The 20,944-nt window shown below is 47.9% G+C and overlaps 1 protein-coding gene across 1 annotated transcript in view; it reads left to right on the forward strand.

Annotated features, from left to right (window-relative positions):
• The first annotated feature begins 2,132 nt into the window (after positions 1–2,132).
• The window catches only part of Slc6a17 (solute carrier family 6 member 17), a 53,467-nt gene continuing 34,655 nt past the window's right edge, over positions 2,133–20,944 (forward strand). The window contains exons 1-2 of the mRNA XM_070006255.1: positions 2,133–2,511; positions 20,456–20,828. Coding sequence (XP_069862356.1) covers positions 20,543–20,828 — 286 coding nt within the window. The 5' untranslated portion in view covers positions 2,133–2,511; positions 20,456–20,542. The remainder of the gene's footprint in view (positions 2,512–20,455; positions 20,829–20,944) is intronic.

Genomic DNA, 20,944 nt, shown 5'->3' on the forward strand with positions numbered 1-20,944 from the left:
AGGCTGGAGTGTTCTTGATGGTACAGAGGAAGTAAGTTGACTAGAGAGTCACAGGAAGGAATAAAGACTCCACAGGAAGTTGGTGACCATGAAGGCAGAAGGAGACTGATTCATACTGGTTTTCTCTAGAGAACTTTATTCAGGGAAAGTAGATATTGCAAGACTGAGACTTTTGGTGGAGGGACATGATAGAGGGTAGAGAGGTAAGGACATTTGCTTATCACTTTCCTACTTTATGTCCCAAATCCATGCTCTCCTTACCTTTTTCCCCAAAGCTGTTCCTCTTGCTAATAGTATCACTAATAACAATTATTTATTAAGCACATGAAAGACCAGGTATTTTAAAATACTCATGATCATCACAACAGTGGTAAGAAATAAATATCACTCATTTTGTAGAAGTGGAAACTGAGTCTCAGATAGATTACAAAACTTGTACAAGATCTCCAGGTAATGGCAGTCTGGATGAAAATGTCAGTTCGTCAGATTCCGGAGTCCTTTCCCTATCCATCACCATACCACCTTCAAGCTCCTTTGCCTTAAAACTGCCTTTATTTGAGGCTGTCTTTCCTCTCCACACCCTATGAGCTGTATTTGTTCATTTCTATCACATCCCCTGCATCCTTTGCTACTTCCTTCCTTGCACCTGTCCCTGGCTCTGCTTCTCTGGTTAGGTCCAAATTCAATAAAGGCCAGGGTCACAATCGGTCTTGATTTCTTGTCTTGATATCCTCATGTTGACAACAGTGTCAAGTAAACACCAGGCTTGCTAACTCCTTATTGGCTGAATGTAATGTCTAGTGAGAGATACTTTTACTGAATATCCTGTATCCTCACACCTCTCATCACAGGCACAGGCTTTTTGTCTCAGATTGTGGCAGACTGCCTAGAAAACGACAGAGGTAGTGTTTCCTTCCAGTGGAGGGCAGTTTTGTTTGCTGTCTGTATAACAAAGATTCTGCCTGGGGCAAATGATAGGCAGATTCGCTTTGTAGCCCATTAGAAAAGTGTGGGGTTTCCTAAGCATGCAGTTCCTTGGTATATATGGGCATCACCAGGGTTCTAGTCCTGTCTCCCTGGACTAAAATTTGGGGATTAAGAGAAAAGGATTTGAACTGCATCGCACAATAACTGCTATGCTGAGAGTAACAAGTCCTGTGACTCTGGCTCCGGAACTTCAAGGGTTCTTCCAACATCTATGGAGCAGGCTAACTTGGTGGTTGGTAAGAATGAAATCTCAGCTCCTTGTGAGTTCTCAGAGACAGCCCTATGGCCTTTCTCTGGGATAATTGAAGCCATTTCATCTCCCATCCCTCACCTTGGTGAGGAGACAATTCACCTCCCAAAGAGTTCTCTCAAATGAAGGCAGGGCAATGTCTGACTCCCTAGGCAGGAGCCCTACCCCAGCACAGCCATGATCCCGGGCCTATCTTCCACATTCGCTTATATCTATGCCCTAGAAATGCTGCCCTTCCTCTACATCTGTCTGCCTATCCTCTGAGGTCAGCACCAGCTGAGAGCCCAGTCAGAGTTGTTCTCTACCTTACTGTCCCCTACTCTTCAGCCCTTCTGGCTCCTTCTGTGACTACGTGGGCAAATCCCTTTCTACCTCCCCCAGGGCTTCTCTTCTCTATTCTGATTTTCCATCAGCCTCTGCAGCCCCAGCACACAGTACCACCCCAACAGATAAATGATGTAGACCGTAGGGTGAAGGAAGGTCAGCGGTGTAAAAAGAAAGCTCAAGGAAAGCGAACTGAGGCAACTCGAGCGTGGAGGCGGAAAGGTCTGGCAATCTCTGTGGATGGAATCGAGTTCATGAAGGAGGATCGAAAGAGGGGAGCCTGTAAAGAGAGGCCTGGGGCTCAGGAGGTCTTTGGCTATGGGGGCCCCATTTCCTTCGGAAGACAGAGGCCCCGATGAGAGCACAAAGGTCTGGGTCCCCTGGCCAGGGCCCTCATGGGGCTGCGTCCTAGCTACCCCCTCCCGATCGTGCCCTCCGCCGGCTTCTGCCATCAGAGCCTCGCTCGCGGCCCGAGAGCCTCGCATTGACGCGGGCCCGCGCGTGAGTCAAGCCTGCGTCACGGCGCCCCGCCGCCAGGGTGGCCTTTCGGAAAGCGAGGGAACCGTGTGCGCCGCGCTCCGCCCAGCTCCGTTCCGTTCCGCTCCGCAGAGCCGGTGCGGCCAGGGCGCGGGGAGGTGGCACTCGGCCCCCGCCTTCGCATCGCCGCGCTCGCTCCGCCGCCGTGCCACCTGGGCCTCCGGGCCAGTCTCCCAGAGCCCCAGAGCGCGAGGCAGGCGGCGGGCGCCCGGCTGGGACTGGCGGACGGCGGGAGGAAGACAGCGATCGGAGTCGCGTGCGCCGGCGCGCAGCTCCCGGGGTCCCCCAACCCCGGTCAGGGCCTGTCACCGCCACTGTCGGTGGAAGGGACTGTGCGCCCGCCACCCGTCGGGGATCACAGCTACTCGGCTGGAGTTCAGGGCCGAGTCCGCGCGACGGCCCACGCGGGACAGGTGAGTGTCTAAGCCGTGCCCCGCTTTGGCTTTACCGGGCCGGCCACAGCAACTCTGCCGTGCCAGCCCCGCCCCAGCCGGGGAGGCCTAAGGACGAGGTGCGAGGCCGCGCTTCCCGGTCTCAGCCCTATCCTGCACGGGCGCGGGGCTCCGTGCGCTGCTCCTCTCCCGGTTGCTTGGCGACCGAGCGATGGGGCTGTGCCAGTCCGGCGCATCAAGGGTGCCCAGCAGCTCACGCACTGGCTGGATATGGACTTCAGCTTCTGGGGCTCAGAAGGGCCCCAGAACTCCGGAGGTAACGGGGCAGAGCTGCAGAGGCAACGCCCGCGGAGGGCCTCCTCCTCCTCCCCGGGGCCCGCCGCCTGGAAACGCGCGCGCCCAGGGCGCAGTTCGGCGGGGACTCCTGAACGGCCCCGGGACCCCAGCCCCAGACACTCGGCCTCAGGCCCATGACCTTGAGGATAACATTGACAAGAGAAACCGATTGCCCCAGCCCAACACGAATATTTCATTTCCAGTCCTGGGGCAGGACCTTCTCGAATCTAGAGCTAGAATAAAGCCCCTTCCCCCTTTAGGGACGTGCATTTGGGAAGAGATCGGGGACGTGCACGGGGTGCGCTCCTCCTCCCGAGGCAACGCCGCGGAGGAGAGAGGCCGCCGCCACATTCATACCTGTGTGAGCCGAGCTGCCGGTGAGCAGAGGGGGAGGGGCGAGGTACCAGCGCCCCAAGGGGCGCGGCTGCCTGGCACAGAAGCCGTATGTTTCCTTTTAAGACCTAAACTGCCCTATCAGGGGTCCAAGTTCAAAAGTTTTGAGGCTACTCACCTTATACAGGGTCGAGTCACAGTCAACTAATTAGGCTTCTTAAATTGGATATATTTCTTTGTCGCTCACACGTTCTCTTTAAATATCTGTATCTCGATACAGATACAAATATGTGTTTACATATTATATATGGTATAAATCATTCATATAGATAAGCACATGTCTATGAGTGATCTGTCTCATATTTGCCATGTAGACATATTTATGTCTATATAAGACATATTTATGACATATTTATGTCTATATAAAACAGATATATGTCTATATGTCTGTATGTCTATATGAATGGTCTATCCTGTAGATCATATAAAATGGCCTGTTTGGATTAAGAAATTTCTAACCAGAGAAACCTTTAGAGGACAGTTCATCTGTGAATGAGAGGCAGATGTGGGGTTGGGTTGGAACAATGAAGAGATTGAAGGGAAGGAAAATTCTGGTAAAGACCTTGGCCTTGTTAATGTGACTTTGAGGAACTGAGAAGATCCTGTAATGGCTTTATAAAAATTCAACCAGAACTTGCAGGTCTCACTAAAGCTGTCCGGAGTGTTCCCACCGACATCTGGAGAAGGTCAGAGCATGAGGAGGTTCTTGGGGCTTCTTGTGCCTTGCCCTGTGCTTACATTATCCGAGTGGGTCCATCACCTCGACAGGAAGGACTTTGAGGTCACACCAGGTTGTCCTTGGCCACAGCCCATCTGCAGGACTGTCAGAAGCTCTTACTCTTCTGATGGCTTTTTCTCTAATGGAGCAGCTGTGGCTAAGTAGGTGGTTGAATTTCAGTGACTCTCTGCAGTTTAGGGTGACTCAGTGCAGGAGGCAAATCGTGCCCACCAGCTCCGATTGGAGTTTGTTTGGCCTGAGTCACACACAGAGTCGTGTGTCAGCTGTCTGTGAGTTCAACAGTTCTTTAGCAGGACTTGTGAACAGGAATGACCAGAATCCCAAGGGGGTTTGGGCTTCCAGGCCAGAGGTAGTCAAGAATCTTCAGAGTAGAGCTCAGACTGTCTATCTGCTGGTCAAGGGCCTAGGAGCTCTGACCTCATAGGGAAGGTGAGCAGGACCAGTTGGTGGGGGTTGAGGTACTGTGGAAGGGGAATCTAAAGAGTCTTAATGTGGTCACAGCTGGGCCCAGTGCTCTGCCATGTGCTAGCAGGGTGCCATCAGGTAACTTACAACACCTCTGGAGCCTCTTGGTTGTAAGGATATCATTTCCTCAGGCTTATTTTAGGTCTAATTTTGGGAACATAGCATGTGCCCCTAGATGTTAGACCCCCCTCCCCCCATTTCTTCTCTTGTAGGTCTTAACCAAAGGCAATTCTTTCTTCCATTACCCTGCTCCTGAGTATGAAAGGGGTGTAGGAGCCACTGAAGGTGTTCCATGTAGTTAATCTGCTGACACCCTTAAGCCTGTGAGACTCTGGATGGGGAAGGCCGAGCAGGAGCAGGACTGTTGTTGGGGTGAGGTTGCCCACAGCCACTTGCAGACTCCTTGGGAAATATTTGTGACTATGGCCTGTCCAAAGCTGTGGAACCTGCTGAATAGATTTCAGACTCCTTTCTCTTTGAATAGGTCTTGCTATTCCTTTCCCCTCAGTCCTATTTATAATAGAGTTGACAGTTGTAAGAGAGAGCAAGGCTGGCCTTTCCTAGAGAGGAAAGGGAAAAATGGAGTGGGCCTTTTATTTCCCTAAAGGCTCCTGAGTGTCTTATCTTGTGTCTAGAATGAAAGAAATAAGAATATCCCCAAATGCAGCAAGGATGAGGCCAGACTGCTACTGGAAGTGTGTGTGTGTGTGTGTGTGTGTGTGTGTGTGTGTGTGTGTGTGTGTGTGTGTGTGTGTGTGTGTGTGTGTGTGTGTGTGTGTGTGTGTGTGTGGTCACATTCACTCTGGAGTGATTGCCCTCCTCATTGGATCTGGGAATATGTTTTACAGATGATGGAGACTGTGGTGAGAGGATTTTAGAGCAGCAGCTCCCTTCTGCCTGTGCACCCCTCCTCCCATCATACTCCTCTCCCGTCCAGCATTGCTGCAGCAGGACAATTCATCATTAAAATCCCTTTAAACTGCTAAGATAAATATCAGCAGTATTTAAGGGAAGGTGGATTAGAGCTTTTCTCCTAGACTAGGTCTGAGTTATCACTTGCTTCCAGGCTAGATTGCAAGAAATCCTCGGTACCAAACATCTGGAACACTAGGATGGAAACAACAACAACAAACAGCACACCCTGATGTCACAACTCGATGCCAGGCTCCCCTGACCAGTGTCCTAGGCTACCAGAGGTCAGAGGTCCAGTTGGACAGTGTTCTTAGGAAATGCCTTGTGTGTGTGCTTTGAACAAAAGAGAATACAAATCTGAGTTCTAGGTGCTTATGTCATCCTTGGTATACAGTAATAATATCCAGCTTTTTATTGAGGCTTATGTGAGCCACTAAGTGCTTTATTCACAGACCATCTTGTTTAATCTTTGCTACAATCCCAGAGGACAGTTACTGTAATCCATATAGAATTTGAGGTTCAGAGAGGTTAAATAATTTGTTCATAGTCACACAGGCAAGTGAGTAGCAACCTGAGAATCAGTACTCAGTTCTGTCAGATGCCAAACTTTATGATCTTCACCACATGATGTAGTGTGTTTCCATAATAAGTTCTTACTAAATGTTTGCCAACAATCTAGGCTCTTATAGTGAGGATTTGGCTAAGCCTCTAGGTTCTGTTTTTCAGGCTGGTGTCCTGAGAAAGGGAAAATGGGCCTCCAGCGATGGGAAATGGATAGAGAATGAACAGAATCAAACTTCCAAGGTCTGGGGGATGGATGTGCCATTTGGTTCCAAGTGGATCAGGTTCCAGCCAGAGATCCCAGGCTCTGTCTTGTGGTCTATTGTCCTATCCTTGTCTTATTCTTCTTGACATTTACCACCCTGGACTTCATTCCTTTCAGGTAGGGGTTGTTGACAAGCAGGAAGAGAAGGGTCAGAGCAAGTTGGATGGTGCCTGAGGATTTCTGTGTCTGCAGAATCAGGGACAGCCAGTCACTGATGGGAGCTTTGATGTGTCAGGTTTCTCTGCTGGACAGTGTGCCAGCAATCTGCAGCAGTCTCTGATGAGGCCCTAGACCCCAGAGCAAAACTGCTAACACACCAAGGTTATTTACAGCAGCTGCTGGTGGGGCTACTCGGATGGATGCGTCTTGCTTTCTGATCTTGCCCCATGGAGACCCTGATTTCCTCAGCTCTAGGGAGCCACTGTTCTAGGAAATGTGACCTCTAATTCTTCCTGCTGTCTGTCTACTCCCTGTGAGAATCACTTAACCCCAGAAGAACTGGCCCATGCAGTCCTAGCTTGCCTTCCATCTCAAAACCAACTGAGAAGTTCCTGTAAGTGAGGCTGAGTAACTGGAATAGAAGAAAGAATACTCCCCCACTCCCAAGAGGACAAAAAGGAGTTCATAGAAACCCTTGCTTCAGGTGCAGCCATTTTATGGAAACCCAATTCATTGGTAACTCATTTTTCCTTCCATGAGCAAATTGTTTTATTAACAATGGGCAAATGTGGTTATTTAAAAAAACATAGTCATTTTGTACAATAAAACTCAAAAGTGAGAACATAAGCTCAGATGCAGCATGAATAACTGTACTAAATTATTCTCATGCTCACTCTCAGAGAGTGATTCTGGGTCAAGTGAGTTCTTAGGCTGCCTCAGTCCCCAACCTGGGAGTTGAGATTTAAACCCTGCTGTTAAGGTCTGTCAAAAGCCAGAAGAGCAAATGTTCTAGATTTGGGCCTTGGGGTCATCTCAGCATCTGCACCTGTCCTACCCAGCTACTATGCTGCCTTCCAGAGTCCCTCTACAAGTTCATCTGAAGACAAGTAACCTGGTGCTCTACTCTATCATTTCCAATTACTGGTTTAATTGCAGTTTCTGCTGGATTCTGCATACCACAAATTTACCATCTATTCTTTTGTATGCAAATAGAATTCATTGGTTTACACCCCCCAAATCCTACTGGTTGCATTTTTCCCCCTCTAAGATATTTGTGTGTGTGTGTGTGTGTGTGTGTGTGTGTGTGTGTGTGTGTGTGTGTGTGTGTGAACTGAGAGGATAGGCATGATTCCTTAGCTTTTTCATTCAAAGTTGGTGCTCTACCACCTGAGCCATGACCCCTTCTGGCTTTTTACTAGTTAACTGGAGGAAAGGGTCTCATAGACTTTTCTGCCTGGGCTGGCTTTGAGCTATGATCCTCAGATCTCAGCCTCCTGAGTAGCTCGGATTACAGGCATGAGCCACTGGCAGCCAGCTTCTATTTATATGACTCTTGTAACCCTGTCGTTGTTAACCCCCACTTGAGCTGTACGCAGGGCAGGAAGTCTGCTCATGAAAACTGCCTTATGAGGGATGAGAATGTCACCTGGTGAGGTGGTTCCAGTAGGGCAGCTGGAATTCTTCTTTCCAGTGTTCAGTGGGGACTTGCCGTTCTTTTCCCTGGATCTGAGGGAAGGAGGGCAGGTGCTCCTGTGCTGAGTGGCCAAGGGGCTGACTCCCAGAAAAGCTGATCGGTGCTGTCCATGGTCCTGCCCCACTACCCAAATGATCAGTCTGCTAGAATTTGGGGACTCCTTAAAACAGCCAGAAGCAATCTGTTTGACCAGTGCCCCAAATTATATTATATTGTTTCTCTTAGAAAAAAGACTCAGCTAACTGAGGAAACTTGATCACAGGGAAGTGGTGGTAGATGTGCTTGTTCTGCTGCTTACTTGTTAAGTGAGACACATCGCAGAACTTCCCACCAGTGTGGGAAGGGTAGCCTGTGGTCCAGAAACTATGGTGCCTGCATCCCTAAGAATGGCTGGGGTGGCCTAGGGTAGGGCAGCCTCCTCCACTTACTCAAGTATGCCAAACTAGTTTCTGTGAGTGTTAAGATATGCAAACGATTGAAGAAAGAAAACAGGGCTGAGCTGGGCGCTGGTGGCTCACGCCTGTAATCCTAGCTACTCAGGAGGCTGAGATCTGAGTATCGCGGTTCACAGTCAGCCCAGGAACATCTATGAGACTCTGATCTCCAGTAAACCACCAGAAAACCAGAAGTGGTGCTGTGGCTCAAGTGGTAGAGTGCTCACCTTGAGCTGAAGAGCTGAGGGACAGTGCCCAGGCCCGGAGTTCAAGCCCCATGACCGACAAATAAAAGAATAAAGGTTTGAGTGCCAGTAATCTTAGCTACTCAGGAGGCTGAGATTTGAGGATCGTGATATGGAGCCAGTCTGAGCAGACAAATCTGAGAGACTTATCGCCAGTCAACCAGCAAAAACAGGGAAATGGAGGTATGGCTCAAGTGGTTCAGTGCCAGCCTTGAGAGAAAAAACTAAAGGAGAGCGCAAAGCCCTGAGTTCAAGCCCTAGGAACACACACATACTCTCTCTCTCTCTCATACCCAAAAAAGGAAGAAAAACTATAGATAATAGTTTGAATCTCTCTTCTTGCACTTCTCGTCTGTGTCATCTTGTACACAGACATTAGATTCTCTGAGGTTAGGCTTCTTTACTCCTAACATGAGGATTATAATTTATCTCAAGTTGTTGGGAGGATAAATAACACACAGTAGGTGTTCGTGGTGACTTGTTCCCTGGAGAAAGGCTCTCCTGCTAGGCCCTCTGTAAAGCTGCATTGAATGCTGCAGTGGAAGAGAGACAGCCCCATTTGGTCCTCAGGAAAGAGACATCATGTGGGGACTGTAATGAAGGGGTTCTCAATCACTATTGCTTCAAGCGCTCTTCAGAAGCCCATTAGTAATTCAGGTAATTGGACACCCTTGATCCCTTCTGTGAGTCTCTGAGATGAGAAGAAAAAAAATACTAGCTTTAAGAAAATCCAGGTCAGAGGATCTGGGCAGATGCTCTGAGTATCCATCTGTCTTCATCTTTGGCCCCTTATAAATGCGGAAAGGAATTAGGTCTTCAGATGTTTTCACATCTGATTTTTAAATTTTTCCTGTTTAAAAAAAATTAACTCTCCTGGGCCCTCTACCTAGCTGACACCTGAGATGCCTTTCATCACTCTGTTACCCTGTTTTTGCCTCTCTTTGAAATCCAAACCTTATCCAGGTCTCCCATCTTTCACCTACCCTTCCAAGTTCCTGGCTTGTTGATCTACAGGGCAGCTAGTGATACCTTTTAAACTAGTTGGGTCACATTCTACCTTTTGCTTGAAAACCCATAAGAGTTTCCTGTGATTCTAGAGAGAAAGCCCAAATTGCTGTGCATGGCTGATAAATCTTTGCTGCTCTGCCTACTGTCCATCTTTCCTCTCGGCTCCTCTCATCTTCCATCCCTCAGGATGTTCTAGTCACATGACCTTTCTGTTTCTTGCATTCACCAAGCATTAGTGACCTGTCCTAGGGCCTTTGCACTTTCTGTTTCACCTTCTTTTCTTCAAATGCTTTCCCAGAATAGCCACACGGCTCGTTGTCTTACTCTGCTTGGATAATCCTGTCATCATCTTGTTTCTTCTTTTCTTATGGTACTAATGATTTAGCCCAGAATGCTAGGCAAGCACTCTGCAATTGAGCTACACACCCAGCCCTAGTGGGTGCTTTCTTAACTCCTCTCTATTTTCTTACAATCCTGCCCTACTCCATCCCTTCAACCTCTGTTATATATTCATACTTATTTTCCACTCTGCACTAGGCAGAATCCACGGGGTAGGAATGTTGTTTATTCTGCTGTCTGATGTCCTAGAACAGGACCTACCTGGCACAGAGCATGTAGTAAATATATGTTGAAGGAAAGGAAAGGAAAAGAAGGAGCAGAGGGTGGAGAAATGTTTGAAATGCCCTATTCTAGCAGTGTCTGTAATTTACAGGCTTCCAGCCCAAGAGGGCAGTGGGAACATTTTGAGTACCAAGCACCTGCCTCTCCCATCAGCCTACTGAGTCTTTGGGCTTCTTTGTGCTCCATGTTTACCAGCCCCACGGCATTGTGGGATTGTGGATGGATATGCCTCTATGCTTGATTGAGCCCAGACCCTCCCCCATGTCTTACCTGAAGGGGCCTTACACTCATGGGTTAGGAACCTTCATCCCAGCTTGTCAGCTCCAAAAACGTTCCCAAAGGCTTGCTGCTGGTAAGTTGTAGAGCAGGAGATACAATTTGAGGTCTTCTTGTCTCTAAATCCTGTGAGCTCTTTCTACAGTAGCACCAGGATCCAGATCAGGCCATCTCAATGCAAATCCAGGGCCTCTCTGTATTGACTATGCGCACAGACTGGTTACCTCATTTCATGGATTTGAAAATACATGCTTCTGTACATTGTTGCATTTTAAAACTAGGATATAATGTAGCATCAAGGGCCATTTAGAATGCCAATTAGTCTGAAGTAGGGGTGATGTTACTCCAGTGAGAACCTTCCATTGACCTTACCTGCAGACTAAGTTCAAGAAAAGTACCAGCATCAGGGATCTTGAATTCAGTGAAATACAGGCAATGGATCCCTTGGAGCCTCCATTTCTTTGTTTGTAAGCTGGGAATAACAGTGGCACCTACTTTCCTATTCTAATTACTGGAGGGATGGGAGAAGATGGTGGCATTAGGGCTCTGAGCAGAGTGGCTGCCACAAGAAGTGCTACTCAGGCAGGGTGGCCTGTGTGCTGTTGACATGAGCATTGCTAAATGCTGTTCTGTTGTTACGATCTTAGTTACATGCTACTCTGCCCTTGGAAGCTCCCAGTAGAGCATCAGCATTAATTCTAGCACAAGATGGAGTGTATGGGGGTGGGGGCAATGTACAGCCCTGGTATGTACTGAACAAGAGTTTTCCTCTCAGGAAGTAGCAACGTGGAACCAAGAGATCTTGTTTGTACTTGGCCACACCCACATTTTCCAGTGCCAGTTCCTCCCCTTCTGCCCCTTTTCCTGCTGCTTTTTCCTCCTGACTCAGAAAACAAAATCTCAGCTGCAGAGAACACACTGGGGAAATATGACAGGAAGGTGAGAGGAGGCTGCAGAAGGTCCAGTTGGCTTTTTGGCCTGATTTGTTGTTGGGAACTGACCCATCAGTCCTCTGGCATGCTCTGAGCTGGATTGTGCCCACCCATTTTATCCCTCTGAGAAGAAGATGGATCCTAGCTACACAGTGAGCAAGGCAGAGTACAAATATAGACTCCTTTAAAAGAGGCAGAAAGCCATCAAATGATGGCCAGGCTTCTTTCTTGGTGTATGTTAGCTTTTAAACTATCAATCACTTGACTGATCCTTAGGACATATACTAGGGATTAGACTATTGCAAGCCAGGTCCCAGTGGCTCTTGTCTGTAATCCTAACCACTCAGGATGCGGAGATCTGAGGATCACAATTTGAAGCCAGCCCAAGCAGAAAAGTTTGTGAGACCCTTATCTTCAATTAACCAGCAAAAAGCCAGCAGTGGCAGTGTGACTCAGGTGATAGAGTGCTAGCCTTGAATGGAAAAAAGTCAAGCCTGAGCACAAGGCCCTAAGTTCAAGCCCCATTTCCAGCACACACACGCACACACAATACTACATCAGAAAATAGGACAAATTAATAGTTGGAAAATATCTCAGATTGTAGAAATTTTGAGGGGCTTAAAATTCATTAGTTTTTTAAAATAGGAAGTCATTTATTTTATGCATATGACGTTCATTGAGCTTATATAATAGAAATATGCCAGAATTTCTCCTTGTCCTTGTCAATTGAAATATGAAGTGGGAGACTACAACATAAACTCAACAAGCCTGTGAAAAATGGAGTAAAAGAAATGACCACTTCTGGGCATTTGAGTTTTCAATAAGCTTCTCATTCTTTCTCCTTCCACCCGTGTGGTAACCTGATGCAGTTGGTAGATAAGCCATGCTCCCTATTTTACAAATAAGGAACAGAACTCTGGCTTCAAGAGGCTGAGGCCCTCCCCAAATGTATGGAGAGCTGCCCTTGACTAAAGTGCCAGCCACGGCATGCAGATTTCTGGGCTTCCCAGAGGCTCTCTACTCAGCGGGCTTACTTTTTCTCACCTGCTTCCTCTATCACCCATGAAGATGTCAGTTGGGATTTCAGTATGGGAAAAGTGTTGTTTTGTGCCAGTACTAGGGCTTGAACTCAGCGTCTGGTTGCTATCCCCTTAGCTTTTTCCGCTCAAGGCTAGCACCCTACCATTTGAGCCACACCTCCACTGCTGGCTTTTTAGGGGGTTCATTGGAGGCAAGAGTCTCCAGGACTTTTTTGCCTGAGCTGGCTTTGAATCAAGATCCTCAAATCTCAAACTCCCAAGTCTCTAGGATATAGGCATGGCACTATATTCCACTGGCACTGGAAAGTTTCAGGTTGTCTTGAAAACCACAGTGCAAAGGTTTCTGTTTATGATAGTCAGATTACAGTGCTCTTCCCAGAGCTGCAGACCTGAGGGTGGCAGAGTTGGGTACACCTCAGAGATGACTGCTGTGGGGTCTATCATTGTGGCTTTCCCAAAGATGACAGCTTTTCCACTCAGCTCCTCTGGGGAGTTTGGCCTTTGAGTGACCTGTTACAATCTTCCTGGACACAAGACACCCCAGAATCAGAATCAGAGGCTGAGATTGGGAGATGATGATTAAAACCTAGCCCAGGCAGACAAATCCGAGAAACTCTTGCCTCCAATTAACCAGCAAAAAGAACCAAAAGTGGAGTTGTGGTTCAAATAGGAGAGAACCATTCCCTGAGCCCCTGTGCTCAGAGAGGCTGACTTCAGCATCTCAGAATGGCTCCTTCATCTCCAGCAGCTACGCAGTGGGGAATCCAGGCATGCCCTGTGCTCAAGGTGAAAGAAATCACCTCTCCCTCCTAAGCTAACTTTTTGATGCTGTGTCCAAAAACTTGTTGTGGAGCCATCAGCACTCTGGCTGGAGATATTTTTACCTGTCTTTCTCCTAGTCGCTCTAATTTTTTCCTCTTATTTTAAGAAGATTCACAGTTCACTGCTCAGTCCTGATTCTGTCCCAGGAGCTATTCTGAGCTGTGAGCCGCCTGGGTTGCTAAGTGACAAGATGGCACCCAGACTTGCTCAGCATTCCAGCCCTTCTTGCCATTGTGCTTTAAAGGTAATTGAGGCATTCCTTTCAGAAAGTACCACGTAACTTCATCGTCTGACACACGGCTTGTGAAAGCAAATTTACAACCCACCCCAGCTACTACAGGGGGATAATTAGACTACGGCTGAGATGGCTGTCAACACCTCCCCACGGCGGTGCCCTAGCAGGCTCTCAGCTGACAGAAGGTGGCAGGACAGACTGCCTACAAACCCTACTTGCTGCACCCAGTGCCAGGGGTGGGTCACAGCCACATATGGGCAGGGCACTCACTGGATATGTAGTTCAGCGAAAAGGGGCCATGGAGGTCACCCAGATCCACACATGGGAAAACTGAGGTCCAGGGAAGTGAAGACAGTGGTACAGTTGGTACAGTTGATTGATGCCTGGATCATGGTTGGCTCTGTAGAATTAGGAGGCAAGACTGAGAGGAATCTCCCCTTCCAGGTCCTTCTCTGATCCTGATGCTAGTCCCAGGGATCATTGGCAGGGTAGAGTTTGGATTTTCAGCCCTGGTCTAAAAGCTGGTCTTTCACTAGTTTGTGGAGTCCAGGTTTCAGGAAGCTTGGCTTGAGGGATGGGAGGGTTATTCCAGGTCACTAGTGCCACCTTCTCTTTAAAGGGGCAATTCAACCTACAGAATGACAGGGCACACAACGGACCTGTGTGGTGTAAGCTGTGGTCTCCCCTGGGTCTGAGCTTTCCCCTCTGTATGTTGGAGTGAAGGAAACTTCCTACTGGTCCCCTGAGTCCAGTTCCCCTGGGTCCAGGAGCATTGGTGAAGTGACTCCTGAGGGCCTTCAGGTCTGGGACTGCATGACTGTCCTTGGTGTTGTGAAGGGCCATTATTAGCATCCTCCCATGACAGATGAGGAAACTGAAGCCCAGGAAGTGATATACAGTGAAATTGGGATTCCAGCTGAGGTTGAATGACTCCTGAGGAAAATCCCTACCCCATACGATACCAGCAGAGTATATAAAAAGTGTTATTAAGCTGGGTGCTATTGGTTCACACCTATAATCCTAGCTGTTGAGTAGGCTGAGATTAGAAGATGATGGTTAGAAGCTAGCGCAGTCAAACAAATATGAGAAACTCTTGCCTCCAATTAAAAGCAAAAAACCAAAAGTGGAGGTGTGATTCAAGTGATAGAGAACCATCCCTGAGCAAAAAAGCCAAGGGAAAGAGCCTGGCCCAGTGGTACACACACACACACACACACACACACACACACACACACACACACACACACACACACACACACACACACGTGCATGCGTGCATGCACAAAACATTAAATGGTTTCAATTAATTATGAATACTATATCTAGGATATATATTTTTTCATGAATAAAAGGCTAAACTTTTTATATGATGCCTTATTTTTATTACTAATAGTATTGCTGATCTTTTGGGCCCACATCTGACCAGCCTTAACCTGGCTCTTTTGGGCACTGGAGTGTAGCAAGTGGCAGGGCTTTGGGAGGTGCTGACTAGCACCTCAGGAGAGAATCTGGTTCTTCAAAACAAAAGCAAGTGTTTCTGGGATGGAGGTGTGGCTCGGTGGTAGGGTAGAATGTTTGCTCGCCTAATGTGTAAGGTTTTAAGTTTGATCCTCAGCTCCATAAACAAACATAAAGGTAGACTTTTTTGTGTAGGTGCCACTCGTAGGCTTGAACTGGACTTAGGTGCTGTCCTCTAGCTTTTTTCTTTTCCCCACTTATGGCTGGAGTTCTACCACTTGAGCCATACTTCCACTTCTGGCTTTTTTGATGGTTAATTGGAGATAAAAGTCTCCACGGACTTTCCTTCCTAGGCTTGCTTAGAAACCGATCCTCTAATCCCAGCCTTAGGATTGTAGGGGTGAGCCACTAGTGCCTGGCAAGGTAGACATTTTTAAGATAAGCCAACATTTTTTCTCCTGCCTACCTCCACTCCCACTTTGAACTCACTTTTTCCCTTCCTGAGGAGAAAGAAGGGATTTATATGACCAAATGTGAACTTGAAAATGTACATATTTGATATATAGAAAGGTAAATAATTGTAGGCCTCCAGACCACAGCTGCTACCACGTGGGTCCTTAGTGTATGAGGAGCTCTCAGCCAGATACTTCTCTCCGAGCAGCTTACTGGCTCCTCCAAACAGTCTTCCTGGGAGAAGGGTCTGTCATTAAACTGACATAGCTAGACTGTGGCCAATGGCTGGCCTCTTCACAAGCTACCAAAACCCTACTACACTTCTTGGCATCTCTCTCTCTCTCTCTCTCTCTCTCTCTCTCTCTCTCTCTCTCTCTCTCTCTCTCTCTCTCTCTCTCTCTCTCTCTCTCTCTCTCTCTCTCCCCTTCCCCTTTCTCTCCCTCCCCCCCTCTCCATTCTGGCTGTTCTGCCCATCTTACTGTTCCTGGAATTCCTAATGCCTCCTTCCAGGAGTGTATGTCTCTCCCTCTGCCTGATTCTCTCTCATCATTCAGGCTTTTATGCCGGTGTCATCAGGCTGTCTGTCCTGACTGTCCCCCTCCCCTGCATGAAGGACCAGCTTGGTCCCCTCTCCTGTTATTTCTCCCTGGATCACACATCACCTTCAGCCATCATAGTCCACACTTACTTCTTTACTATCTAGCTCTCCCATAAGAAAAGTGAACTTCCGGAGATGAGACACATGGCCTGTTTTGCTCACTTTCCCTTAGAACAGATCCTTGTATATAGAGGACATCCAGACTAGTAAGTGAATGAATTGCCTAGTAACCCAGGCCTGATCTTACAGCCTACTCCTCACACCCACTGCCTTACATTCCCTGACTCTGCTGAGCCACTTATCCAGATGATATTCTGGATAAGTCCTAAGAGAGGCCTGAGTAGCTTCGAACTACTTACTTCCTCTCTCTGTGCCTCAGTTTCCACGTATATCAAATGAAAATATTTGAGTCGGGCAATTCTTAGGATCCTTCAAATTTTAAATGTCTCAGAATCTGGCTCTGCTGTTACCTGAGCATAATCACTGGGCCCAGAATTCTCCAGGTGTGGCTACAGCCCAGCACTTCAGTTTTCAGGTTCACACCAACTGTTTGCATCCTGCAAAGCCGAGGGTACAGGGGCTCCTGGCTCTGATCCTAGAGTGCAAGACATCTGTATGCACTATTGACATCTGGGGAGAAAAAGAAGCTTATGGAGCATGGCCCTGTAGTTTGCCAGCCTGCTGCTATAAGTGGCCTTCTCTGGTTCCTACAAGATGCACAATAGTTTTCTCTGCGAGTCCTTCTATTTTACAAAATGATACTTTAAAAATCGTGGCCCTAAGCCAGGAACCAGTGGTTCACACTTGTAATACAGCTCAGAAGGCTGAGATCTGAGGGTCAACGTTCAAAGGTAGTCAGGGCAGGAAAGTCCATGAGACTCATTTCCAATCAACCAACAAAAAGAAATGGAGCTGTGGTTCAAATGGTGGAGCACCAACCTTGAGCTCAAAAGCTAAGGGACAGCACCAGGCCCTGAGTTCAAGCCCCAGTACTAGCATACACACACACACACACACACACACACACACACACACACACACACACACACACACATACACACGTACATACATACATACAATGTTGGTGACCAGAGCTGCCACTCTTCCGAGCTATTTGGGGAGCAATGTGTTCTAGCTGGTCACTTTAAAGATGGATTCGATAGATTGGTGGGATTCCTCCTTGGCTTATCCCATTTGTGATTTGATGATCAGCATATCAGACCTAATACATTACAGACTGTTCTGATCAAATCCTGTTGTGAGCACAATAGCTAGAAAGAGTCTCTGAGTCCAGGGTCACCCCCACCCCCCACTGCAGTGATTACAATCCCTAGAGGAACCTCAGTCTTTCTCCCCAGCTCCAGTCTTTAGTGAAAGTTCTCGATATGAATTACCCAAGCAGCCATTTCTGTTTTCTCTCTTTGAGATTCAGGGGGTCAGGGACCTGCTGGGATTGGAGGACACATCCTGACAACCAGTCCATGACACAGACCTCTCCATTATATAACTCCTTTATTTATATAGCATGAGCAACACAGCAGCCTCCCAGGTGCAGGTGAAGGCTGAAGCATCCACAGACACAGTGCCATCTTGGGCACCCTGCAGGACACAATGCGATGCCGAGCAGCTGACTCACCGTGGAGTCCCAACAGAGAGCTCCTTCTGGGGAATTCTGAAATCTTTTTGGCAGCTGGTTCTGTCCCAGTTCTTCCAAAAACCTAAGACAGTGGGGTCCTTTAAAAAATTATTACTTTGTTGTTATTGTTGTTGTTGTCGTCATCTCTAAACTCTGGGCCTGGGCGCTGTCCCTCAGCTCTTCAGCTCAAGGTGAGTGCTCTACCACTTGAGCCATAGCACCACTTCTGGCTTTTTCTGCTTCTGTGGTGCTGAGGAATCGAACCCAGGGCCTCATGCATGCAAGGCAAGCACTCTACCACTGAGCCACCTTCCCAGCCCTATTACTTCTTTTTTATTTGAGACAGAGTCTTGCTATTTTTTGGAGACAGGCCTTGGCTGGCCTCAAACTCATGATCCTCCTGTCTCAACCTCCTGAGATTATAAGAATGTACCACCATATCCAGCTGAACCTGGAATCTTGTTCCTGGGTGGGAACAAGAAGTTGCAAAAGACACTGCTGCCCTGTGTGTGTGTGTGTGTGTGTGTGTGTGTGTGTGTGTGTGTGTGTGTGTGTGTATGTGTGTGTGCACGTGCGCACGCATGCGTATATGTACACATGCAGGTCTTGGTGCTTGAATTCAGGGCCTGGGCACCGTCCCTGAGTTTTTTGCTCAAATCTAATGTTTTACCACTTGAACCACAGCTCCACTTCTGGCTTTTGGGTGGTTAATTGGAGAGAAGAGTCTTATAGGCTTTCCTGCCTAGGCTGACTTCAAACCCTGATCCTCAAACCTTAGCTTCCTGAGTAGCCAGGATTATAGGAATGAGCCCCTGTTACCTGGCTTCACTGCTGTCTTGAGTGAAGAAGGAAGGGAGGTATCACCTGCTTGGATGGTCCCTGGCCTGGTCTGAGAAGGCCAGCTGATTCCACATGCTCACATGGACGGGGTCCCTATCTAAGGGCCTTGTGGCTTTATCTCATGCATAACAGCTAGCTAGTCAGGTCTCCTCAAAGGCCAGATACTTGTTAGAATCAGTCAGAAGGTCAAGCTCAGTAGGAAGAATGGCCTTGAACCCCTTGGCTGCACAGCAACCTTGCCTGTGCTGTTCAGGTGGCACATCATTTAAGAAGTGCAAACTGAGCCTAGCTGCCAGAGACAGCTCATTCTCTTAATAAAGTAATTACAGAGCTGGCTAATTTACATCCCTAGAAAGATTCAGGGTAACTGCAGGCAGGGCGGGGTTGAGGGAGGGTGTTTAATTTGAAATCCTCTAGCCTCCCCTTAATAAGGAGGCGCCTTGAAGTGTAACAGAATGCTCAGGTTCTTCAAAGGACTCGTTTTCTTGGTGCTTTGTTTCTTTAAGAAAAAGCAGGAAAGATAAATGCGGACTGGCAGGAGCAGGGGAGGGTTCTACCCCCCGCCCATGTTGTGCAGACATTATCTGCTGTAAAAATGTCACTGAAGGATGGACAACCAGCTCTTGGCTGCAGTGGCCCTCAGATAATGTCACTGCTGAGCAATGACCTGGGAATTGTTGGCAAGGAGCAGACACTTCTAGGTCTTTGGTGCCAGAATCCTTAGCTGAGCTTGCTTAGCCGCTCCTGCCTAGGGAAATGAAAAGACCATGGTAGCTGGTAGCCAGGGGCTCCATAGTAACGCCTCTAGAGCTTTTCTTGGTGGGAGGGATACATATCCCATTGACTTATCTGGGCATCCTGTAAAGATTCAGGAAATGATTCTGAAGGTCTGAGATGGGCCTGAGAGTCAGGGTAAGGTGGGTAAGGAGGATTGAAATCAGGGTGCCTCAATCTTTTTGCTTTTAGTTCATTTCTCAGATAGTGTTTCCTGCTTTTGCTTAGGCGGGTCTCAGACTTCCTCCTATCCCTGCTTCCCAAGTTGATGGGATTATAGGCATACAAAACTGTACCCAGCTTATGGACTACGTGTGTGTGTGTGTGTGTGTGTGTGTGTGTGTGTGTGAGAGAGAGAGAGAGAGATCATTTGATCCCGTTGAGCTGGTATGAAGAATTTCTTTAAAAACACAGCATATTATTCTGCCATAACAAAGGATGAAGTTGTGGTATTGTGACAACATACAGGAAACTAGACATTACTGTATTAAGTCTAATAAGCCAGGCATTGAAAAATGGTGTCCTGTGGCAGTCTCACTTGCGTATGAATCTAAAAAGTCTTCTAGAAGCTGAGAGTTCGGGCCAGATAACCTGGGAGAGTAGGGGGAATGAAGGATGGGGACAGGAGGATCAGTGAGCAGTAAGATACAATTAGATTGAATATAATAACGGTAGATAATAGTAATACACTTTATATTTCAAAAAAGCTCCAATGAAGGAGTTTGAAAGTTCTCACCATAAGGGAACAATAAGGAGGGAACTAGGTTTAAGTAAATAATGCTTAAATATGACACTGTCAACATATGTATTGAAGCGTCACATGATACTTCAGCAGGGGCTGCAGTTTGAGTAGAAAAACCCTTGAGAAGGCAGACTCTGCTGCCCAGGATCCTACCAGGTGGTTCTGGCTAACAAGAACACAGGAGCTATGGCTTTCAGCCATAGTCATGGCTACCAAAGGGAAGATGGAGAGGATCTCTAAAGAGCCTTGAACACTGCAGTGTGAAAGAAAGCAATTATCGTGATGGATGGCCCTTTATTTGGGTTTTGGTATCTGGAGTTGCCCGTTTTTGCTCTTGCTTATGATGCTCAGGTAAGATCTCTGGGAAACTTGGTGTAGGCCTTGAGCTCCTAAGCAGGCCCTCTGTTGGGGAGGAAATCACACTTGAGACCCCCTGACTAGCTTGAGGGTATGCTGGGACTCGATTTGGGTTGTGTCCATGTTTATCTCCCCATCACCCTGCCCTGATGTGGTTAGCTAATGCTCTCCTGCTCACCTGGTTGCACAGGTCCCTGGATGAGAAGAAGCTGACGACAGCGGAGCCCCACCTTCTCTGTGTGCGGGGGAACAGGGCTGCACAGCCCCTGTGGCACCCATGCCGAAGAACAGCAAAGTGACCCAGCGTGAGCATAGCAATGAGCATGTCACCGAGTCGGTGGCTGACCTGCTGGCCCTTGAGGAGCCAGTGGATTATAAGCAGAGTGTCCTGAATGTGGCTGGAGAGACAGGTGCCAAGCAGAAGGCGGTGGAGGAGGAGCTGGATGCAGAGGACCGGCCAGCCTGGAATAGCAAGCTTCAGTACATTCTGGCCCAGATTGGCTTCTCCGTGGGGCTTGGCAACATCTGGCGATTCCCCTACCTGTGCCAGAAAAATGGAGGGGGTAAGAGGCAGCCTTGATGCACCAGAGTTCTCTAAAAATGGTCCAGGCTGAGGGGGGCAAGGAGGACCTCTTTGCTGAAGGCACAACCATAGTCCTTGCAGATAGGCGAGGAAGAT

This window comes from Dipodomys merriami, unplaced genomic scaffold, assembly GCF_024711535.1.
Source record: "Dipodomys merriami isolate MVZ:Mamm:240054 unplaced genomic scaffold, mDipMer1.0.p SCAF_7, whole genome shotgun sequence".
Taxonomy (NCBI): domain Eukaryota; kingdom Metazoa; phylum Chordata; class Mammalia; order Rodentia; family Heteromyidae; genus Dipodomys; species Dipodomys merriami.